This window comes from Odocoileus virginianus, chromosome 26 (genome assembly GCF_023699985.2).
Source record: "Odocoileus virginianus isolate 20LAN1187 ecotype Illinois chromosome 26, Ovbor_1.2, whole genome shotgun sequence".
In the NCBI taxonomy this organism is placed as follows: Eukaryota; Metazoa; Chordata; class Mammalia; order Artiodactyla; family Cervidae; genus Odocoileus; species Odocoileus virginianus.
Genome location: NC_069699.1, coordinates 47,007,392 through 47,028,931, shown reverse-complemented (window position 1 = coordinate 47,028,931; position 21,540 = coordinate 47,007,392). Strand labels below are relative to the sequence as shown.

Here is a 21,540-nt window from a genome sequence, read left to right as displayed (position 1 = left end):
CCTCTCTTTTTCAGACTTCCTGGTGCAGTTCTCTTTCTGCAAATGCTGCTTTGCAAAGCCCTCAAGCTCTTCCAGGACTGGTTTTATGTTTGAAAGTGAAAGTCACTCAGTTGTGTCTGACTCTTTGGGGTCCCATGGACTATACAGTCCATGGAATTCTCCAGGCCAGAAAACCATAGTGGGTAGCCATTCCCTTTTTCAAGGGATCTTCACAATCCAGGGATCAAACCCAGGTCTCCTGCATTGCAGGTGGATTCTTTACCAGCTGAGCCACCAGGGAAGCCCAGTTTTATGTTTACTTCATCTTATTTATTTATTTAATATATTTTTGACTTGGGAAAAACTTAACTAGTTTAAAAAATAAAAATGGAGAAAACAAGACCACCCCCCTCCAAAAAAAGTAGAACTTAGTAAATTATAAAGTCAAGAAAAGAGCTTTATTTGTTCCCCCAGAGGCTTCTTGGTGAGCCCCAATCCTGCCACAGCCTGCTCTTTCCCTTCCTTCCCAAGGTGACCCCCTCTGGTCCTTTTATAGCCATTTCCTTACTTTTTTTTTTAATGATTTTATTCTCCCAAATGTCTGTCCTTAGGCACTGCAGTTTAATTTTTACATTTTTTGTTAATTGGCATGTGTTTTAAGTTTCTTTATCTACATTTCCCCCCCCTCTGTCCTGTTTCCTGGCAGTTATCTGCTGTAGAACCTGGGCCTTTAGACCTCTGGGATCTCTCCCAGTCCAGATTGAGCAATTGTGTCCCAGGGTGCAGGTCAGCACGCTCTTGTCTGTGCTTAGTATGAATCGGCAGCTGGATCTAAAGGCTCGATGGGCCTCAGCCCTGGTCCTCCTGGCAAGGTGGAGGTGGTTTGGGCCTTTGCTTTCCTTTTGTTCCGTATCTTGCTCATAGGCAGGGAGCCGGAGCGCCACTTCTGTGGCAGGACAGTGGGGCCTGAGGAGAGGCCAGGCCAGCTCAGCCTCTCAGTGGCTCTGCAGTCCTTGTCAAACCAGTTTCCCCAGCACGGGTGTGACAGGTGTGGCAAGGGGAAAAGGCTGGATGTGTTCTCTGGTCTAATTCGTTGATGGGACTTCCCTGGTGGTCCAGTGGTTAAGAATCCGCCTGCCAGTGCAGGGGACATGGGTTCGATCCCTGGTCTGGGAAGATGTCACATGCCACGGGTCAGCTAAGCCCGTGCGCCACAGAACTGCTGAGCCCCATGCCCTGGAACCCCCGAGCCGCAACGAGAGAAGTCACCAAAACGAGAAACCCGTGCACTGCAACTAGAGAAGAGCCTGCACTCAGGGACCAAGACCCAGCACAGCCAAAAATGAATGAATGAATGAATAAACACAAAACAAGAGTCGTGACTTTGAAAAGCAATATAATTCACCGAGGTGGGTTCACAGAGGGCCCTCCCAGGCCCTCCCTCCTTCCTCCACACTGACCCTTCTCCCCAGGGCAGCGCCTCTGCCTTCTCCATGTAGGGCGCACACAGCCCCAGTGGTCAGAGCTTAGAGAGCAGCCAGACTCCATAGTCTTTCGCCATATCTGCGTCATCAGGCCAGGGAGGTTGGGAGGATAGTGGGACCCTTTTGTGACCTGTGGTCGTGGCCTCACCTGCTGGTCTCAAGCCCTGGGTGCAGAGACTCGCCTGACAGGATGGGGAGGTGTGTCGGCTGCCAGTGGTGTTGGCTGGCGGCTGGAGAGGGGGGCATGTGGAGGGCCAAGATGAGTGCTGCTTCCGTGCGAGGGTAGCCTCAGGGTTCAGGCCCAGGGACTTGTCCACTAGTCCTGGCTTTCTTGTCTGAAGCCCACCCCAGCTTACCTCAAAATGTGATGGGCAGCCTGAACCAGGGTCGGAGAAGGCAGTGGCACCCCTCTCCAGTACTCTTGCCTGGAAAATCCCATGGAGGGAGGAGCCTGGTGGGCTGCAGTCCATGGGGTCACTAAGAGTCAGACACGACTGAGCGACTTCACTTTCACTTTTCACTTTGACGCATGGGAGAAGGAAATGGCAACCCACTCCAGTGTTCTTGCCTGGAGAATCCCAGGGATGGAGGAGCCTGGTGGGCTGCTGTCTATGGGATCACACAGAGTCGGACACAACTGATGCAACTTAGCAGCAGCAGCTGAGCCAGGGTCTGGTGTGGGGCCAACTACGTGATCACCTCAGAGCGCTGCTGCCGGGTCAGCTGTTGCCGTGAGGCCCTGGAGGATCAGGGCTCTGCTCATGGCTGGCCTATACCTGTGAGTGGGGTCAGCCAAAGAATTTGTTTGGGTTTTTCCATACACTGTAACGGAAAATCCCATGTGAGCTTTTTGGCCAACCCAATATATAGCAAGCCCATTGTCCTTCAGATGGGAACTGCTCTTGAGAAGAGGTGTCTTGTGATTGATGTACCAGAATTGATCTGGCTTTCCCCCAGTACTATGACACTTACCACATGCCTGTGGTGGTTTCGTTGTGCTGTTAAGTCACACATTAAAAATTTCATTTATTTTTACACTTAAATACTTTTGAAGCCAGGTGCATTCAGATTTTTGCATCGTCTGTATGCATCAAGGTTGGTTAGGCCTAAGGAGACCAACCAGGCTTTGTTTTCTTGCCTTGAATCCAAGTTTTTTGAGGGTTGTCCTTTAGGGAGGAGAATGTAAGGAATTGCAGAGTCAGGGAGGCGTGGGATGTGTGGGTGGAAGGGCCGGAGAGGCTACTGGGCACTGCTCAGGAGCTGCCCAAAGGAGCTGATGTCAGCAGCGGGCATAGCGGGGAGGGGAGTGCTGAATTTCTTGTATTCGAGATCTGTACCATTACATTTAAGAATTGAATTCCTTAGAATTTGGTGAGGTCAAGGCCACAGCTATGGCTAGTTGCTTAGGTGGTGAAGCAGGAGTTAAAGCCATGTTTTCTGGTGTTGGCTGCTATGGTGTCCTTCACTCCTAAGAGTGAAGGTCCTTAGAGGGAGTCCTTGCTTTTACCTCAAGTGTTAACAAGTGGCAGGTAGGTAGCAGACCCCAACCAAAATGATCCTGGGCCAGAGCAGAGTCATCTCATTCTTGAAAATCTATTCTGTTATAGATGTTGTTTCTCTGAATCACCTGCTGACTAGTAGTGTTTGATTTTTTTTTTTAATTGTCAGTATCAAAAACAGCCGAGGCAAAATTTACATGTAGCAATATACATAAATCGTAAATGTACAGCTTGACAGTTTTACATATGTATAGACCACTGAGATTAAGATACAGAATATTTTCAGTAGATTCTATCATGCCTTTACCCAATCAGCATCTCCCCAGAGGTAACCACTGTTCTGGCCTTGAGCCTAGTTTTGCTCTTCTTGACCTTTATTTATTTGGCTGTGTGGGGTCTTAGTTGTGGCATGATTTTAGTTCCCTCACCAGGGGTCGAACTCGAGTCCCACGCATTGCAAGGTGAGTTCTAATTAACCACTGGACCACCGGTGAAGTCTCACACTGCTCTTGACCTTTATGTAAGTGGAATGGTATAGAATGTATATATGTACTTTGACGTGCCTGTCTTTTCTTGCTGAACGTTATCTGACATCTTTGTGGGTCTGTACAGCAGTTTGTTCTCTTTTGTTGTATAGTATTTCACATATGACTATACCACAGTTTACTGCTTTCTCTGTTGGTGGACATGTGGGTAGTCTTTAACTTTTGACTGTCGTGAATAATACTGATAAAAAGCCATTCTTTTCCATGGCTTCTAACAGCTAAGAGTGATTTAGATATACTTCACATTTAAATTGCTGGGAATTTCTTGGTATGCCTTTGTTGTGTTTTGCTTTTGGTCTTGTGGAGAATTTCAAGTGCACTCAAAGACAGTACTATGAATCCCATGGGCCTGTCACCAGCCCCAACATCCGTCAACTTCCATCCATCAATGGGCCAGTCTTGCGCATTCACACTCCCGACTGTTGTCCCCCTCCACCCCCCCATTGTTTTGGAGCACATCTCAGACATCCTGTCATTTCATCCATCAGTAGTTTAATGTGTACCTGTAAAAGGTAATGGAACCACAACAGCTGCTGAAAGGCTTCCTGTTCCTCTCTATCCTCATGTCCTTTGCTAGGGGTTTGTATCATGGTCCTCATGGTAGAGTGTGGTTCCCAGTTCCTGTTTACCCTTCATCTTGATCAAGTTGCCTGTGTCACCTGCTTTTCCGGCAGTTTTTGAACCGGGAGCCAGCATGGTGTAGAGCTGGGAAGGTCATCTAAGGGCTTTGGTATGTCCGTCACTGTGGTGGGCACCACTTTCTGTTGGATTAATTGTCATGTGTGCAAGTTAGGCTGATTCCGAGAGGAAGATGGGAATGGACTGGTGAGTACTTCTTTTGTGCTCAGACACACAACTGCCTGTCCCAGATGGCTGCACTGGCCTGGGACAGATGGTTCTTCCCCCAGTGCTGCTAGAGTCTGGAGGGTGTGACCCCCAGGACAGCTGGGCTCCAGCATTCCTCTGAGACCTTGCCCCTAAGTTGAAAGACAACAGGCCTCAAACTTAGATTCAGCGATACCATTTAGAAAAGGTTAATGTTTTTCAGAAAAGTGAAGCTACAGTATGAAGATTAGACTTGGGAGCCCCCAAGTACCCTCTAGCGTCCCTCTCCTGTCTTCCCTGGGCTCAGCACTTGTATTTGCTTCCCTGCTACCCTGAGCCCAGAGTTGTTCTGGGGTGGGCCCAGAAGGCACCCTGGCCCAGGGCTGGCCCACAATAGGAGCAGAGAACACCACAGATACCTTATTATTGGGAGTAATTAGCTCGTAAATTTTCCATAGCAATTTTCCTCTGAGGTAGTCAGGTCTGACTAGAAAAACATAGCACCATGTTTTGATTCATTAGTCATCTGGACACTCACACTCCCCTGTTTTCACACTGGCTAACTATGAAGCACCATTACTCCCAGCTTGAATTTATGACACCCACTGCCCACTCTGCCCATTAATTCAACAGCGTGAGAGGGGCAGGCTGTCTCATATTCTTTCAACCAGTCCCTCCCTCCTCCTTCTTCCATCTCATGTTATTAATGAAGGAGTTTAACAGTAACTCAGTTTTAGTGAAAGTAAGGGAAAAGTCACTTATATGTTTCAGTCGGAATGTACTTTGAAGGGTATTTTGCCAGTCTCTAGCAGTTCTAAGGTACACAACCTTTGACCCAGCAGTTCTGTGTCTGGGATTTTATCCTCCAGTTTCTTGCCAGAAGCATGCATGTCTGAGAGGGAGAGAGCACCCTTCAGACCAGAACATGCAGGATGCTTGGACAGCAGTGCCACAGGCAGCAGTAGAGGGTGAGGAAATGGATCTGCTCACTCAGGCTGAGGTCTTCCAGTTCTAGCAAAGTGTAAAAAGTAATAGTTACGAGCTGTGTGATTCCATTTGAACTTTTAAGAATAAAATAAAAAGAGATGTTCTAGTTTAAATGTTTAGAGATGTGTTAAATGTGTCATTTGTGGAAAGCTGCTGAAGAAATCCAGCCTCATGTACGTATGTTGTAGAATACTGGTGAAATCTGTTTCACCTCCATGTGAATTACTTTTATTGCAGTAAGTCCAAGGACCTGACAGCTGATGGCATCATTACAAGGCTTACTGTGTGTCTTCTGTATCATGCCCGGGGATGGTTAGTGGGAAATCTGATACTGGGAAACTCTGGTTTCAGCCTGCCCAGAGCTTGTGTTTAGCTCTGGGGCCTCTGAACTTGGTGAAGGTCTGGTCAGGGGTTTTTTCCCTCCAGGAGGGAAGGCTCCTGGGAAGAAAGGATGAAACTATTTTTAATCTTGAGCAAACATAGCCCAGTGTAGTAATTTCAGGCCCCAGTGTGACATTTTCTTCCATTATCATCCGAGTCACTTTTAAAACAAATAAACAAAGTCCTTTTTTGGTATACTTTGTAGGGTTTCTAGAGGGAAATGGTTTTAAGATACTCCCATTTTGCCTTATAGAGGAGGACTTACGGGCCTGGTGGGCTGTTTTGAATCACGTCATCACGGAGCTTGGAGCCTGGAGCCTGGAGCGCTGGTGGACAGAGTGCAGGGTGTGAGGTGAGTGGTAGGATGAGGGTTACTCAGGCCATGAGTGTTCACAGAGCTCGTCTACTGACTTTGCCGCACAAGTGCTGATGAACATTGCTGCTTTGTCGGGGAGGCACTGAGGTCCTAGAGGAGAGGCAGACCACGCCCCACCTTCCTTTCTCTTAGCGCTTCTTGTCATGTCACATAGCTCGGATTTTTGTAACTCAAAATCTGGATACAACTTCAGAATTGCACAAAAATTGCTAGAGTGGTACAGGAAACTCCTAAATACGCTACCTTGAGTCACTCTTTGTTTCTGTTTTGCCTTCTTTTTGCTTTGTCATTGTCTTTTCTCTCTATATACATTTTTTTCTCCTGAACCATCAATGAGTGATTGGCAAACACCATGCTCCTTTACTCCTAAGTACCTAATCATGTCTTTCCTAAGAATAAGGGTATTCTCTTACATGATCACAATATGTCTGTCAGTATGAGGAAATATCATACTGGTGCAATGTCTAATCTGTTACTACATTCCATGTTTAGATTCCTCACTTGTTACAACAGTGTCTTTGATAACCAGCCCCATGTGAGTAGGTACACAATGCTGGTTTGTCCTGAAGATCAGCCCTGGCTGGGAAGGTACCTAACAGTTTTTTCCTTTGTAAAGTTGTCGTTTTTTCCTTTGCAATTAATAAGTAATTCGTGAGAGGACACTACGCAAATATCCTATTCCTTATCAGACTTGGACCCTCTGCTTTCTGCATGCAGTGATGCTTCTAAGACCATCATTCCTTCTGTATTGTCATCTCACTGAAAGAAGAGACTTCTCGCCTCCTTCACTTTTCTGTTCATTGCTTTGTGTATGTGATTTCACATTGATAACTTAGTGTGATATCACCCATTCTTGTCATCATTCATTTTGAGGCCCAGATTGTCTCAGGTTTGGCTAGCAGGAACATAGAGGTTGGCTCCTGTGTTCTTTTGACATGTCTCCATCATGGTTTGAGCACTTCCTCAATTTCCAGTGCAACAAGATGTTTCAGGTTCCTTTCCCCGGCCTGGTGTCAACCCTTTCTACAAGGAGCCTTGGTTTCTTTTAGTTAAAGTAGCGATTAGAAGCCAGGATATGGATGCATATGGTACATATTGTTTATTTACTGACGTCTTTAAAATAAATCTAATTTTGTATTCAGTTACTTAATCATGTTGCAGTTCAATAAAGGCATTTCTCGAACTGAATAAAGGAGTTCCAGTTCTTGATTTTTGCTATAAGTGGAACAAGTGAACACACGACATTAACAGAATGAGATGGACTTTAGCAACAAAATAAAAGAATGTTTCACTTGCTCAAAAATTATTTCTACTTAACTATTACAGAAATTAGCAGAACCACTGAGCTAATTTCTGAAGAGGAAAGATACCTGAATATCAACGCCAGGGACCCTTGTTCCGGGCTGTGGACTGCCTGAAGCGCAGCTCCACGAGGCTGTGTCCTTCACCCTGTTGTCAGAGCTTTGGAGTAATGGCAGTATCCATCAAGGCAATGAAGCCCATGTGCCCTAGTGTTTCAGGTGGCCTTTGACATAGTTTCCCTTGGTGGGTCCTGGTGTCGTGGGAAGACCTGGGTCTGGCCTGTGTTCCCCCTGTGCCATCGTTAAGACGATGTGAACAAATCAGATACAGCCCCTGGGCTGTCGCTATTCTGAGGATTTAATAAGGAAAGGCATAGTGAAGGGTTAATTGGTTAATGGAGGACTGAGGTGGGTGGTTTCCCGAGTAAGCAGCATTAGGCTGGCAGCTCTGCCCTCTGCACTGCTGCGACCTTTGGTAACCACTGACCTCTTCCCTGTCCCATCCCCAGAGGACCGCCACATCTGAGGTTCTGTTGGGTAGGACCACTGCTTCCCTGTCGAGGTGTCAATGAAGTTAGAACCTGTTCATTCTCCTTGAGAATGTTTCGGGCGTGATTCCTTTCAAGCCTGTTGTGCCCCACCCCATAATAATTGCCGTGCAGCAACCACTTACAGGCTTCAGTGCCCAGGCCCTCTGCTGGTTGCTGTGGGTCATCCCGCAGGATGTGAGCTACAGAGAAGTAACCAGCGCCAGGCAGGTGCACCCCAGTCCTGCATGAGGTGCTCACTGAGTCTCAGATGCCTGTTGAGGTTCAGGCCTCGTCGCTTTCCTGGCTCCATGGTCAGTGTCAAAATCAAATACTTAATCGTCTGTAAAAGCAAAGGATAGCTGAGGTCCCTGGTCGCATTGCAGGTTAACCAAGAAAACATATGCACGCTTTAAATTGCTCTTCTTTGAACTAGCTGCAGTCATTCACAGGGTGGACCTTCTCAGAGACTGCTGCTCAAATTTGCAGTAATCTCTGGGGTCAGAGAGGTGGCAACTCTGGTGTCAAGAGCGTGCTGGGTGACTTCCTGCTTCTTAGCCTTAGAAAGGTTGAGTGACTTGAGATGTCTGAGGAGTGTGAGTTTATAAAGAGAGCTTGACTTGAAAACTAAAAAGCTGCTTTCTAGATAAATGCTCCTGATGACCGGTGAATTTACTCTTGTTAGTTCTTTGTCACAAAGAAGTTAGGATTTTCCTCTACTCATTTGCTGAATACAGCGGGCAGTGATCTCAGTGATCCAGGCAGTGATCCTGGCACAGGACTGGAGGGCTGCTCTCTCCCTTTGGATGAGAAACATCTCCAAGGAGGTGGAGGCTCCGTTTGCTCCCTGTCCAGTTCTGAGTCACGTTGACGGTGAGACATCTACTTGGGTTGTAACAGTCAGTGAAATCCCAGAAAGGACCCTACAAGAGGCATCTAGAGAGTGAGGACTGTGGTCTTTGTGGCCGTTTTCTCCGCGCACTAAAGTGTCTCCAGCCTAGCTTGCTGCCTTAGGATAAACAGCTTGAGCAGGATATGGAGGGCACTCTCTCTGGTTCCTGTTGGTTGTTGTCCTGACTGTCTTGTCTCAGCTTCGCCTACTGTGCAGAAATCTTATCAAGGGATGACTAGGTTACGGGACATATGGAGAGGCAGAGACCAAGTCCTCTTTTATCAGTCAGGCTCTGCGGGGGCAGCTTGGGTCTGAGAAGATAGAAACAGAGCTCCATCTCGCTTACTCACACTTTCTCTTTTGCTTGTGACCTTTCTGCCTTCCTGTCTCCTTTTCTGACCAAGGACGTTCTGATGAGTGGGCAGGAGCTATCTCTGTGGTTCTTTGAGGGGCCAGCCTGTTAGAAGGACTGTGTTGCCATGAATCCTTCACAGTGCCTGCTTTATCCCTGTGTAAGATAAATGCAAAGATGTTCCTGACTCTTGATTAGCTCTTTTCTTAGGGCCACAGATCTTTTAAGGTTCACTGGATTTGGTATACAATGAAAAGACATGAAATAAACTTGTCATTTACAGAAGAGGCAGTTAGCCCCCAGCACAGATGATTTACCTAGAGCCTGGGAAGGGTGCAGGATGCCTTGGTGTGAAGATCCTTGGGAAAAGAATATGTGAAGAGTATCTGAAGAATGCAGCTATGGGCTGGTGGGAATCTTTGTTCATTTGTGCTCTGGGAATCCATTCTTGCTTGGTGATGGCCCCGCTCGGAAATTTAGAAGATCTCGGCTCTGTTTGAAAGAAGAAAACAACACCTTCGTGCATCAGGAAAGGCTGGCCACTGCTGAAAAGTACAATACTTGGTAGCTGCTACTGTCTCCCCAGTGCTTGGGAAGAGGTAAATTGTGTCTGCGCCCTTTTGATAAGACAGACGGTCCTCTGCATTTGTCCTCCCCTTATCTGTTTTTGCTTTTAATTTTGAATCCTTGGCTTCTAAAAGTCAGGAAGGAATTTCCAAATAATTACTACTGAGTGGACACCCACTTCTTCCTTTGTGCTCAGGGAGGGATCAAAGCCTGTAGAAAGAGGAGGTAGAAGCAGTGGGAGGTGAGGACAAGGGCATTTTCAAGGGTTTCTTCAGCTGTGTTCAACCCGGATGTAAGTCCATTCCACTTCAGGCCTGATTCTGAGGTCAGGCATGGCTTGACCTTCTCAGCATTGATCTTGTTCACTGCTTCGGTGCCTGGTCACAGAGGCACTGTGGCTTTCCAGTGCGGGGGTTCCCAGAGTCTGCAAGGCCATCTTTGGGCTTTTTTGCTCCAGCCTTCAGCAGCATACCCCTAAAACCGACCGGAGAAGTTTGCGATTCTTTAGATTTTGTAGCTGTGGCAAGGCTGAGGTAGGTTGCCCAGTTGGACAGAGCCATATGTGGGAGGGAAGGAATTCTGCTAGCGAGAAAGTCTGAGCAAACGGAGAGGGTGCTAGTTGTGTCTTGTCATTTTGTAAACAAGGTTTGTTGATCTGGCCATTTCTGGTGTGATTGAAATGTTTTTGATGGTCGGGCCTTAAGAAGGAGGCCCCCAAAAAGATTATAGTCAAAAGCAAGTCATAGCTTTATTTTTTTATAATTATTTTTAATTGGAGGATAATTTGTTTATAATATTGTATTGGTTTCTGCCATGCATCGATATGATTCAGTCATTGGTATACGTATGTCCCTTCCCTCTTGAACCTCTCTCCTACCTCCCACCCAGGTCATAGCTTTTAATGTTGAATGTTGCGTGTTTGCCTAGATAAACACCCAGAACAATGGCATCTTCCTGTGAGGGTGCAAGAGCTCTCAGTCCCAGGGGCTGGGCTGGGATTCCCCTGTCTGGCTCCTGACGCCTGTATTGAGAGGTTGCTGGTGGGGTCAAAGGGGGCTGCGGGAATGGGGGACCTGAAGAGGGAGCTGGTAGTGGCTGGGGCCTCCCAGATATTTAATCTCACTCCTCTGTTCTGAAATCTGAGTAGCTAGTTAGGTCAGGAAGGCCAGCAGTCAACTATCTTTTTCTAACCTTAATTCACTGAAGCCTAATTAGCATGTTAGTTTTGAGTGAGGGTACTTATTTTTAGTCTTTTGTAGAACAATGGACGGAGAAGGCAGTGGCACCCCACTCCAGTACTCTTGCCTGGAAAATCCCATGGACAGAGGAGCCTGGTAGGCTGCAGTCCATGAGGTCGCTAAGAGTCAGACACAACTGAGTGACTTCACTTTCACTTTTCACTTTCATGCATTGGAGAAGGAAATGGCAGCCCACTCCAGTGTTCTTGCCTGGAGAATTCCAGGGATGGGGGAGCATGGTGGGCTGCCCGTCTATGGGGTCGCACAGAGTCAGACACGACTGAAGCGACTTAGCAGTAGCAGCAGCAGAAACAAATATCAGAAAGCTCAGCTTTTAACTTCAAAGTGTGAAGTGAAATGAAAGTGGCTTAGTCGTGTCTAACTCACTCTTTGTGACCCCATGCACTATATAGTCCATGGAATTCTCCAGGCCAGAATACTGGAGTGGGTAGCCTTACCCTTCTCCAGGGGATCTTCCCAACCCAGGGATCGAACCCAGGTCTCCCACATTGCTGGGGGATTCTTTACCAGCTGAGCCACCAGGAAAGCCCTTAAAGCATGAAGTCAGATGATTATTTGCTTTGCGCTTGGTGAATCATTTTGGGGACTCAGTGGAAACCCTGTCACTATACCCTGGTATCTGCTGAAGACCTGCTCGGTGCTCGGCGCCAGTGGGGGAGAGGGCAGCAGAGCGTCTGTGGCCCCGGACCCCTCCAGGAGGGGGACCTCTGCTTCTCCCTTTCCTCTCTGGGCAGCGCTTGGCGTCCAGCCTTGACCTGACAGGTACCAGCCATCCTGCCCTTACAGTGTTATCCCAGCCCTACCTTTTTCCTGAGATGGGTTGGATAGCCAGAGGAAGTTTGGGGTATCATTGCAACTTGTATTTTCTAGTAAGCACCTACTTGAAAAATACTTGTGTTTAGTTTATTGCCTCTTGTGTATAATATATAAGTATTTCATTTATTACCTCTTATTAGTAATGTATGTAAATCTTAATTGACTATTTTTGTATGAAACTTGGAAAGACTACATGCGTAGCAAATGAAGCCTCACACATAGCACAGGGTAGGTAGTCGGAAAACATGCACTGAAGTGTTAATTATTGTTGGGCTGTCTTGGGATAATTGTAATTTACTTTAATTGGGTCCTTGGATGCCACAAGGGTATGTGAATGGAGTAATTCATTTCTGCTTGTTTCTGCTGGGTCTGGCCACCTACCTCTCACACTTACTCCACTGCTTCCATCCCACCTGAAAAGAGTCCAGCTGCTGCAGCCAAACGAACAGTTAGGCCTGGTCCTTGTGCTTGGGCTCTCAGTTTATCCTTTTCCAGCCTTGGTGCCTTACCCGAGGCACTTTTATTTATTTTTTGGCTGCACCATACAGCTTATGGGATCTTAGTTCCCCAACTAGGGATCGGACCCAGCCTCTCAACAGTGAGAGCACAGACACCAAACCACTGGACTGCCAGGGAATTTGCCTGAGGCACTTTTAGTCAATAATTAAAAGTTGATCTAAGTCTCCTAAGTGTTTTTCCTAAAGTCTAATTGGTGTAACTCTTGAGTGATGTGGAGTTTCAAAAGATATTTATAATTGTAGTAAAATATATATAACAAAGTTTGCCACCTTAACCATTAAATTTTTTAAGAACTGTGATAAACAACATAAAACTTCACCATCCTAATTGTTTTCCGTGTGCAGTGAGTACTGAGTAATGTTTAACAGCAGCACATGGAGTTCAGTGGAGTGTAGAAGGAGCTGGTTTTTCTGTGAGCTCTGTCACATAGGATGTTAAAGATCTACCCAGGTTTGAAATCACAGCCCAGTGAAGAAATGGCCGTTCGGCCCTGGCTTCTGAACCTTGCCTTTCTTTCCTTCCTCTGGGATGTGTTTGCACCTGAGGGGGATTGTGCCCAGGTAGAAAACCTTTATTTCCTTCCTGCCTGAAAGGAAGGAAGGAAAACCACACCACCGTCAGCAGAAACCACTGCCCTTCCTGGACCTCCGCTTTTGGTATCTGTGATCACTGAGCGTCTGCAAGAGTTCTCCGAGCGAGAGAGGTGTTCACATAGTGTTTCTGTTTGATAGACTGTTGAGTAGTGCTTGCTTCTCACAGGTGGTCATTTTTTCCTCCCACGTATTTTTTTACTTTTGAGTCTCTTGCTGTGTATGTGGCCCCGGACCCTTGGTGCATTCCCGAGCTCCTGCTGGTGTCTTTGCCAGGCCGCCCCCACACCTCTGGTGATGCTCCCATGGCTCACAGGCCAGACAGGAACCTGCCTCATGTCAGGGGAACCTCTCCTGCCTCCTGCGCGCTGTGAACGATTTGAAGGTGACATCTTGCATCTTCAGCAGTGACTTGGCTCTGCGCCTTCCTTATCTGACGCTAAGGTGTGAAAAAGGCCTGTTTTAAACTCAGAGCAGAGAAATCTGCCCATCTTTTTGGTATTTAAAACCCAAGTAAACAGTGACTTCACACTATTGTTTTCCATTGTGTTGAGAACATCCTGTTGGCAGTCAGATTGAGCAGTTTTAAACTGGTTAACTCTCCAGGATTTTTAGATTAATAATAGACATTTAACATTTACTTTTAACTTCTGAGTGTCTGGACAAAAGCCTTCTTGATGGATGGAACCTGAGGTGGTTGTTTCAGTTAAGATGATTCCTTTTCATCATTTAAGATATTTTAAAGTTTCATTCTCTGTGGGCTTGTCTGCATGTGAGGAAACATTGAGTTCACTCTGAATTGTGTTAGTGCCATGAGTGCATTTGTTCCTCGAGTTTTTGAGTGGAAAGTTTTTATTGCCTGAGCCGCCCCTGTGTTTGTGGTACTTGCAGGGCTGGGAGACAACCTTAGTGGGGCAGAACTTCTGCTTTCCTGGGGCTGGGATTCCAGAGGGAGTCCTGGTTCCCAGGGATCCAGGTGTGTCTGGACAGGGGCCCAGGATGCTCTGCCCGCCCCCTCCACGTGCTTCATTTGCCTAGAGTGAGGGATTAGTGCCGGGAGAGAGGCCAGGAACATTCATTCTGGCGAACTCTGCCTCCGGTGTCTGGGTCCTCGTCCATCACTGAATAATTGCCGTTGAGTCTGTAGTTGTGTCCCTGCTGCCTGATGTGGTCAGCTTGAAACGCACCTGCTTCCAAGGCAGATTGGATGTATTTTATTTCGCAGAGGATACCACTTGGTAGACAGCTGCTGAAAACTTGGCTTTGTATTTCTGCCCATCACTGGAGAGTCCCCAGCGTCACAGCTGGAGAAAGGAAGTGTGCCCATTTCCCACACTGTATGCCGTGGCTTGCCGAGCAGGCGTTTAGAGTGTCAGGGCTTCACCCAGGCTCTGGGAAGGTCCCTCTTCACAGAGTTGGATTTTGCTGGGGTCTGGAGCAGTGCTCAGCCCAGACTTGGTGGGAGACATTGCACTGGGGCCTGGCACAGAGGAGTACGTTATGCAAAGCCACTACCCATTTCTCAGCAGGAGAGCTTCAGCAGCCTCTATCAGCCAAACAGTGGTGAGTTTAGCCAAGACGTGTTCTTGGGCTACTGTTAGCATTTCCTGGGTCCAGAGGGTATCCTGTGAGTGTGCATGTGCAGTGTTGAAATGAGCAGCTGTGTCAGGGAGACTGGGTGACTCTGACCATAGTCTTTCTCTGGTTCCTGAGCACCTTCTCCTCCCACCATGTTCTGGCCACAGGCTGTGTGACCATGGTTGAGTGTTTACCTCTCTTTAGGCCTTGCTTCCGAAAAATGGGGAGGAGGATCTCTGTAGTGCCTCAACCTCTGGATGACCTACTATATGACTTGATGTGTATCCCAGAGGGATGTCCTAATCCTGGTGTTTGGATTCAGCCTGACAAGTTCCTAGCACAGGGAGACTGACCCTTGTTTATAGGAAGCCAGTGGAGAAAGGAATGGCACCCTACTCCAGTACTCTGGCCTGGAAAATCCCATGGACAGAGGAGCCTGGTGGGCTGCAGTCCATGAGGTCGCTAAGAGTTGGACATGACTGAGCGACTTAACTTTCATTTTTCACTCTCATGCATTGGACAAGGAAATGGCAACCCACTCCAGTGTTCTTGCCTGGAGAATCCCAGGGATGGGGGAGCCTGGTGGGCTGCCGTCTATGAGGTCGCACAGAGTCGGACACGACTGAAGTGACTTAGCAGCAGCAGCAGCAGTGTCAGAACTATACAAGGCCGATTTTCAAGAAGACCTTTTCTTGAACAGAACATGTTCCCCAGAACATGGAAAACCAACACATAGCAGCAGTTGGAGCTGTGCCCTGGTCACTGCCCGCTTGCTAAATGCAGAACACTTAGTCATGCTCATGAACCAGATACCCTGTATCGTCATATGTCCACAGATAGCAGACTGAGCTTATGTTCCTGCTAGGAAAGGGTGTGTCTTATACTGTCGGCTTGTTTTCACATAAGCTGAGAATGTTTAAATGGAGAATCTGATCGGAAAAGTTAAAGGTCGTCTGGATCTAATAAATAGAAAAGTAAGTGCACAGAAGAGTGAAGACCTGGGAACAAGATTTAAAAAAACAAAAAACACCTCTTGTATCCTCTCCATTCATGTATTAGGTGTGTGCTTCGCATACATCAGTGATTGCAACGGATGCGTTCCTGCCCTTGACTTCTACAGCTTACAGTCTTGTGGGGGTGTTGATTAAGCTGCACCATTTACTAAATAGTAATTACTGTGTATAAGAAAGGAAAAGGCCACTGGAGAAAGCTCTATGGGACAGTAAAAGAAACCCTAAAGTTACGATTTAAGATAGTATAAAACAGAAGACCCAGAAAATTAAAACAATTAAGTGATAAACTGTAAAAGGGGTACAGAAGCACAGACAGTTAAGAAACTGGGAGATATTTAAAAATAAACAAAAACACAGAAAAGAGCTTCAAGAAATTCTTTTAATTTGGGGCAGTTTATAAGGGTCTCAGGAGAAGGCCTCCACCCAGGGTGCAGTAAACACCAGCTGTTGGAGAGCTTGGGTGTCTCCTACCTTGCCTTTCCTGGTAGAGGACCTCACTGGGAGTTAAGTCGTTCTTGGCACTGATGCCTGTAGGACCTCAGCTTCTAAATCCATGGTTATTTGGTGTCTCCCTTGAGAAGTATGGCATTTAATACTGCTGGCAAGTCTGGTGGGCAGACAAGCTTTTTATGATGCTTTAACTTCCTTTTCCTTGATAACTAGTGAGGTTGAGCATCTTTTTGTATGTTTGTTGCTATTCAGGTTTTCTGTAAAGTACTTGTTATCTCCTCAATCCATTTTTATTGCTTTAGGGCACCTGATATATTTTGATAGGACTCCTTCAGCTACTGTATGCCCTGAAAAAGCTCTCTGCCAGGCTGTGCTTGGTCCTTTTTACTTTCTTTATGGTATCCTTTTATTGTACAGAAATTTAAAATTCTAATTCCGATTTCTTTTTTTAGGGGGCAGGTTAAAACATTTTTTTTTTTGAAATAATTGTAGATTCATATGCAGTTGTTAAAAATAATACTGAGAGATCCTCTATGCCCTTTACCCATACATATTTCCCCCCATGATAACATCTTAAATAATATTACAGTATTACAAGTGGGATATTGATGTTTATACAGTCAAAATACAGAACCTTTTCATCACCATTCAGATCCACGTCTCCTTCCTTCCTCTCCTAACTCCCTCTTTAACTCCTGGCAACCACTAATCTGTTCTCTAAAAAATTTTGTCACTTCAAGAATGTTACATGAATGGGAACTTCCCTGGTGATCCAGTGGTTAAGAATACACCTTCCGAAAAAAAAAGACAAAAAAAAAAAAAAAAGAATACACCTTCCGATGCAGGGAACTTGGGTTTGATCCCTGGTCTGGGAAATAAGATCCCTTAGGCCATGGGGCACCTAAGCCCTTGAAATGCAGTTGCTAAGCCCACGCACCCTGGGGCCCGCTTGCCACAACTAGAGAAAAGCCTGAACACTGCTGCAAAGATCTCGAGTTCTAGTTCTGTAGGCCTCGCCACTGCTGAGCAGTGATTATAAAATTCTGACTTATAAAGTCCACCCCTGACACCATCCAGCAGGGAAGGGGAGAGACTGCTGCTTATTACTTGGGTGGGAGTATATAGAAGTCTAGGTTCCCAAGTAGTCTCCACTGATACCATGAGGCTGGAGGAAGAGGGTGGTGCATTGTTTCTGGCCAGTGGGGATGAAAGTCCCAGTGCCCTCCCCAGTGGAGATATTAGGGCGTCTTATTACAGCCTCCTGAGGGTGGAAGTCTAGGCTCCCCACTTGGCCTTTGCCAGCATGGGTAGGAGTAGGGCCACAGTTTTTTTCTGTGGTGTTTGGCTCGAATAGAGCTGTTATTGTCTAAATGTTTTCTGTCTTGCTAGCCTACCCCCTTCCTGCTCCTTTGGCTAGAGAGAACAGACTTTTGTTAGGATGTTTTTTGCCTCATCTGTTGGCATTTCTGGGTTGCCAGCTTCTTCAGCTCCCACTTCTGGGATATATGAGTCAAAAAGAAGACGCAGGGAGCTCACTACTTTTATCATTCCTTGAATCCTGGGGTCCCTAGCTGCTCTGCCTTCTCTTGACTTTTTTTAAGAGTCTCATCTTAAAAAAAGTCTCATTTATTTTTATATATATAGTGTCTAGAATTTCACCTTGTATTTAGTGGGAGACTAAGGAGAAATACACCTCCTTCATCTTCTTAGAAGTGAAAGTCCAGTTTGTCTTTTTCTTCTAAGTTTTGTGTTTTTGGATATCTTTAAAAATGAAATCCTTCCTTATGCTGATATTCTACTATATTCTAAAAATTTCAGAGTTTTTTACATCTGTGTATCTAACCCACCTGGGATTTGTTTTGTTTTCGATGGAGAAATGACAGAAGAACCTGACTTTTTTCCTACATAGATGGCCACTTGTCCTGGCACCTTTGAATCTCTTGGCGAGCTGGTTTTGGCTCTCCCTCTGCTTCCCTTGCATATCAGCTGGTAAAGAATCCGCCTGCAATGCAGGAGATCTGGGTTTGATCCCTGGGTTGGGAAGATCCCCTGGAGAAGGGAAAGGCTGCCCACTCCAGTATTCTGGCCTGGAGAATTCCATGGATTCTATAGTCAGTGAGTTTGCAAAGAGTCAGACACAACTGAGCAACTTCCACTTTCACTGGTTCCGCAGTCCGCTGTCTCCTCTGCCCCACCTGATACAGTAGCTTTGTGATAAGTCTTGGTGTGGTAGGATAGGACTTCCAACCCTCAGGATTGTTATACTTTCTTGGCTTTTGTCTCATGAATTTTAGTTCAAAAAATAAGAACAGGAATAGCAAAATCAACATTGAAAAAATCCTCTTGGCTTTGGCTTGGACTTACACTGACTTTAGAGTATGCTGGCTGTTTCAGTGACCTTGTTTTCTTCAGTGTTTTTATTTACTTTTCATTACCCACGTCAGAAAGTATCACGTGGCCCCAAGACAGCTTGGCTCAGGGCAGGGCTTCTTCCCTTTTCAGAATGGGAAATTGCTTGTGATGGTTGTGGACATCTGTGGGCACCCAGAAAGCCCCACAGTGAGGTTATGAACTGCTTGAAGCTGGTATGGCGGACAGGAGACGATGTGTAGGGTTTTAGGCACTATTGGGGGTGGGGGGGTAAGAGAGTTCAAGTCAATTTTGTTCAGTAGCACTGAGTGCAAATATAGGCAGTATTGGGGGTGTAAGAAGTGGGCAGTTGGCCACACTCCTCTGTGCAAATACTTGGTATTTCAGTTTTTCCAAAAGTATATGTGGTATTTGCCATATTGTCTTATCTCTTTGTATACATGCACATGTTTTTTTCCCCAGTGGACCAATTCAAAATGAGTTGCAGACATTTTTAACACTTCATCTCTAAATACTTCAGAATTGAGGATGATGTTATCAAGTCACACTGCCATCATTACACCTAGGAAAATTAACAATAAATTTACTCTCCAGCCCACATACAGAATTGGTCAGTTATCTCTTTGGGAGCTGGTCTTGTGTGTGTTTCTTGTTTTTTTTTAAAAGTTACTCCAAAAAAAAAAAAAGTAACTCACACAAATGAACCTATCTGTGAACCAGAAATAGAATCAGGGACACAGAAGATGTGGTGGTTACCAGGCTGGCAGCGGGTGGCAGAGGGTTGGATTGGGAGTTTGGAATTAGCACATGCAAACTGGTATGTATAGAATGGATAAACAAGGCCCTACTGAATAGCACAGGGAATGGTATTCAGTATCTTGTGGTAAACCATAATGGAGAAGAATATGAAAAAGAATGTACATACACGTATAATGGAGTCACTTTGCTGTGCAACAGTAGTTAACACTGTAATTTAACTGTACTTCAATAAAAAATAAAAACAAAGTAAGTCCAGGATCCAGTCAAGATGTACACACTGCATCTGGTTGCAGTCTTTAAATCTAGAATAGTCCCCTTATATTTAGAGGTGTCAGCATTTGGAAAGACCAGATCAGTTATCTTGTAGAAGGTCCTGTCACACCTTCCAGATTTGTCTGATTGTGTCTTCATGGCCCCGTGTTTCCTATAAAATGGAAGTTAGGTATAGAGCAGCACTACCCAACAAAAATATGATGATGTGATCCACTGTGTCATTTAATATTTTCTGGTAGCCATATGGAAAAAAATAAGCAGGTGGAGTTAATTTTAATCATGTATTTAATATTTTTATTATGTACTATTTATTAATAGTTACTTAACTATATTAGATATTTTTATATCCAGAATATTTCAATGTGTAATCAATATTTTTAAGGTATTAACGAGATATTTTACATTCCTTTTTTATACTTAGTGTTCAGAATCTGCTGTGTGTTTTATACTCAATGGACCAGCCACGTTTCCAGTGTTCAGGAGCCACGTGGCTCTCACCCTGGGCCTTGCGGGGGGAGACTTAATCCAACTCAGGGTAGATATTTTGGGTAGGAACACTTAGAGGGTATTAACGGCCTGTGCTCAACTTGGAAACCATGAAAGTTGCTGAAGTCTGAGTCTCCTCCTCTTCTTTTTCAGGCTCTGGGTGCTCTGGGATGGAGCAGGCGTGCAGAGGGTGAGGACCCAGTTCTGGGACCACGTCGCTTGTTTCCCTTCTTGGAGAGACTTATCTGCCTGAACAGACTTGAGCCGGGGATGAGGATGTCTGTGGGCCCGTCGCTGTTGCCTCCCCTCTGGGGGAGGACCTTTCTACTTCTGGTGTCCGTGGCTGTGACTCAGTCCCACTGGCCCAGTGAACCTTCGGAGGCCGTCAGGGACTGGGAGAACCAGCTCGAGGCGTCCATGCACTCCGTACTCTCAGACCTCCACGAGGCTGTTCCCACGGTGGTTGGCATTCCTGATGGCACGGCTGTCGTTGGACGCTCATTTCGAGTGACCATTCCAGCAGATTTAATTGCCTCCAATGGAGAAGTCATCAAGGTGAGACTGGATAGAAGCTGTAACTGAGGAAGAATTCTCATCTTGGAGTTTAGTTTTGATTTTAGTGTTAGTTTTAGGTTATTTTAGTTGAAGTTTAGTTTTTCAATTGTCTGACAATTCTGAGCTGAATTCTTTCAGGCCCTGTCCCTGTCAGAGAGGGACAGCTGCTGACATTCACTAGAGGGTCCCCATGTTCCTCAGAGTAGCATCCAAAACCTTTATTCTTGCTCCCGTTTTGAGAGTGTCACTATTAAAAAGCTTTTACATCTGTTCTCTCTGGAAGATTTTTTTGGTCATCAAGTTAGGGATTTGGTGGAAGGGCTTGTGTATAAGGAAGCAGTCTCCTTTCATTAACCATGGAATTAAACCCAAGAAATATGGAACTTTTAAATGCTTTGAAAATATTTTTTTAAATATAAGGTATAAGTAAATATCAAGAGTTTTGCTGTGCTTGGGTGTTCTATGTTTACTAATATATTCGGTTCCTTAAGACCCAAAATTAGTACATACATTTCAGCCTCGCCTCATCTCCTTTGTTCTCAAGCAACCCAGAGAACAAGGGAACCTGAGATCTATGTAACAGAAGAGTGATGGCCAATGAAGATGGAAATTTGGTGCAACAGGAAGCTTCTGTGTGAAGAAGGACCATCCCTTTAGGGTTATGGAATTTCCCCTAGCTCCTGAGTGAGTTTGCAAGGTGGCTGTGTGGGTGGGTGGGGTATACCCCTCAGGCTGTGAGCATCTCTAGAGCGGAGGTCAGCACACTTACTTTTTAAAAAGTCAGATAGTATTTTTTGGCTTTGCTGGCTGTACAGTTTCTGCTGCAACTCCTCAACTTGGCCAGTGCAGTATGAAAGTAGTCACAGACACTGCACATGAGTGCGCGTAGCTGTGTGCCAGTAAAACTGTACTTGTAAAACTTTACTGAAACTGAAATTATGCTTTCATATAATTTTCACATGTCAAATAATGCTGTATCTTTTGATCCCCCCACCAATTGTTTAAAAATGGCAAAAAATATGTCTAGCTCATGGGCTGTACAAAAACAGATGGCAGCCCAGATTTGACTCATGGCCATAGTTTTCTGACCCTTGCCTTATAGCATGCTTTCCTCAGAGACATGACTTAAATATGAATTAAAAATATTCCAAGATCTA

General features: G+C 45.7%; 1 protein-coding gene across 6 annotated transcripts in view; it reads left to right on the top strand.

The window, feature by feature from the left end:
- Window positions 1-21,540, top strand: part of DAG1 (dystroglycan 1) — a 48,924-nt gene that overhangs the window by 13,081 nt on the left and 14,303 nt on the right. For 3 of the 6 annotated variants that reach the window (XM_020916089.2, XM_020916087.2, XM_020916085.2), the window contains exons 2-3: window positions 5,954-6,052; window positions 19,982-20,383. In XM_020916089.2, coding sequence (XP_020771748.2) covers window positions 20,099-20,383 — 285 coding nt within the window. In that variant the 5' untranslated portion in view covers window positions 5,954-6,052; window positions 19,982-20,098. The remainder of the gene's footprint in view (window positions 1-5,953; window positions 6,053-19,981; window positions 20,384-21,540) is intronic. The other 3 variants (XM_020916093.2, XM_020916091.2, XM_020916090.2) reach the window with 1 other exon arrangement.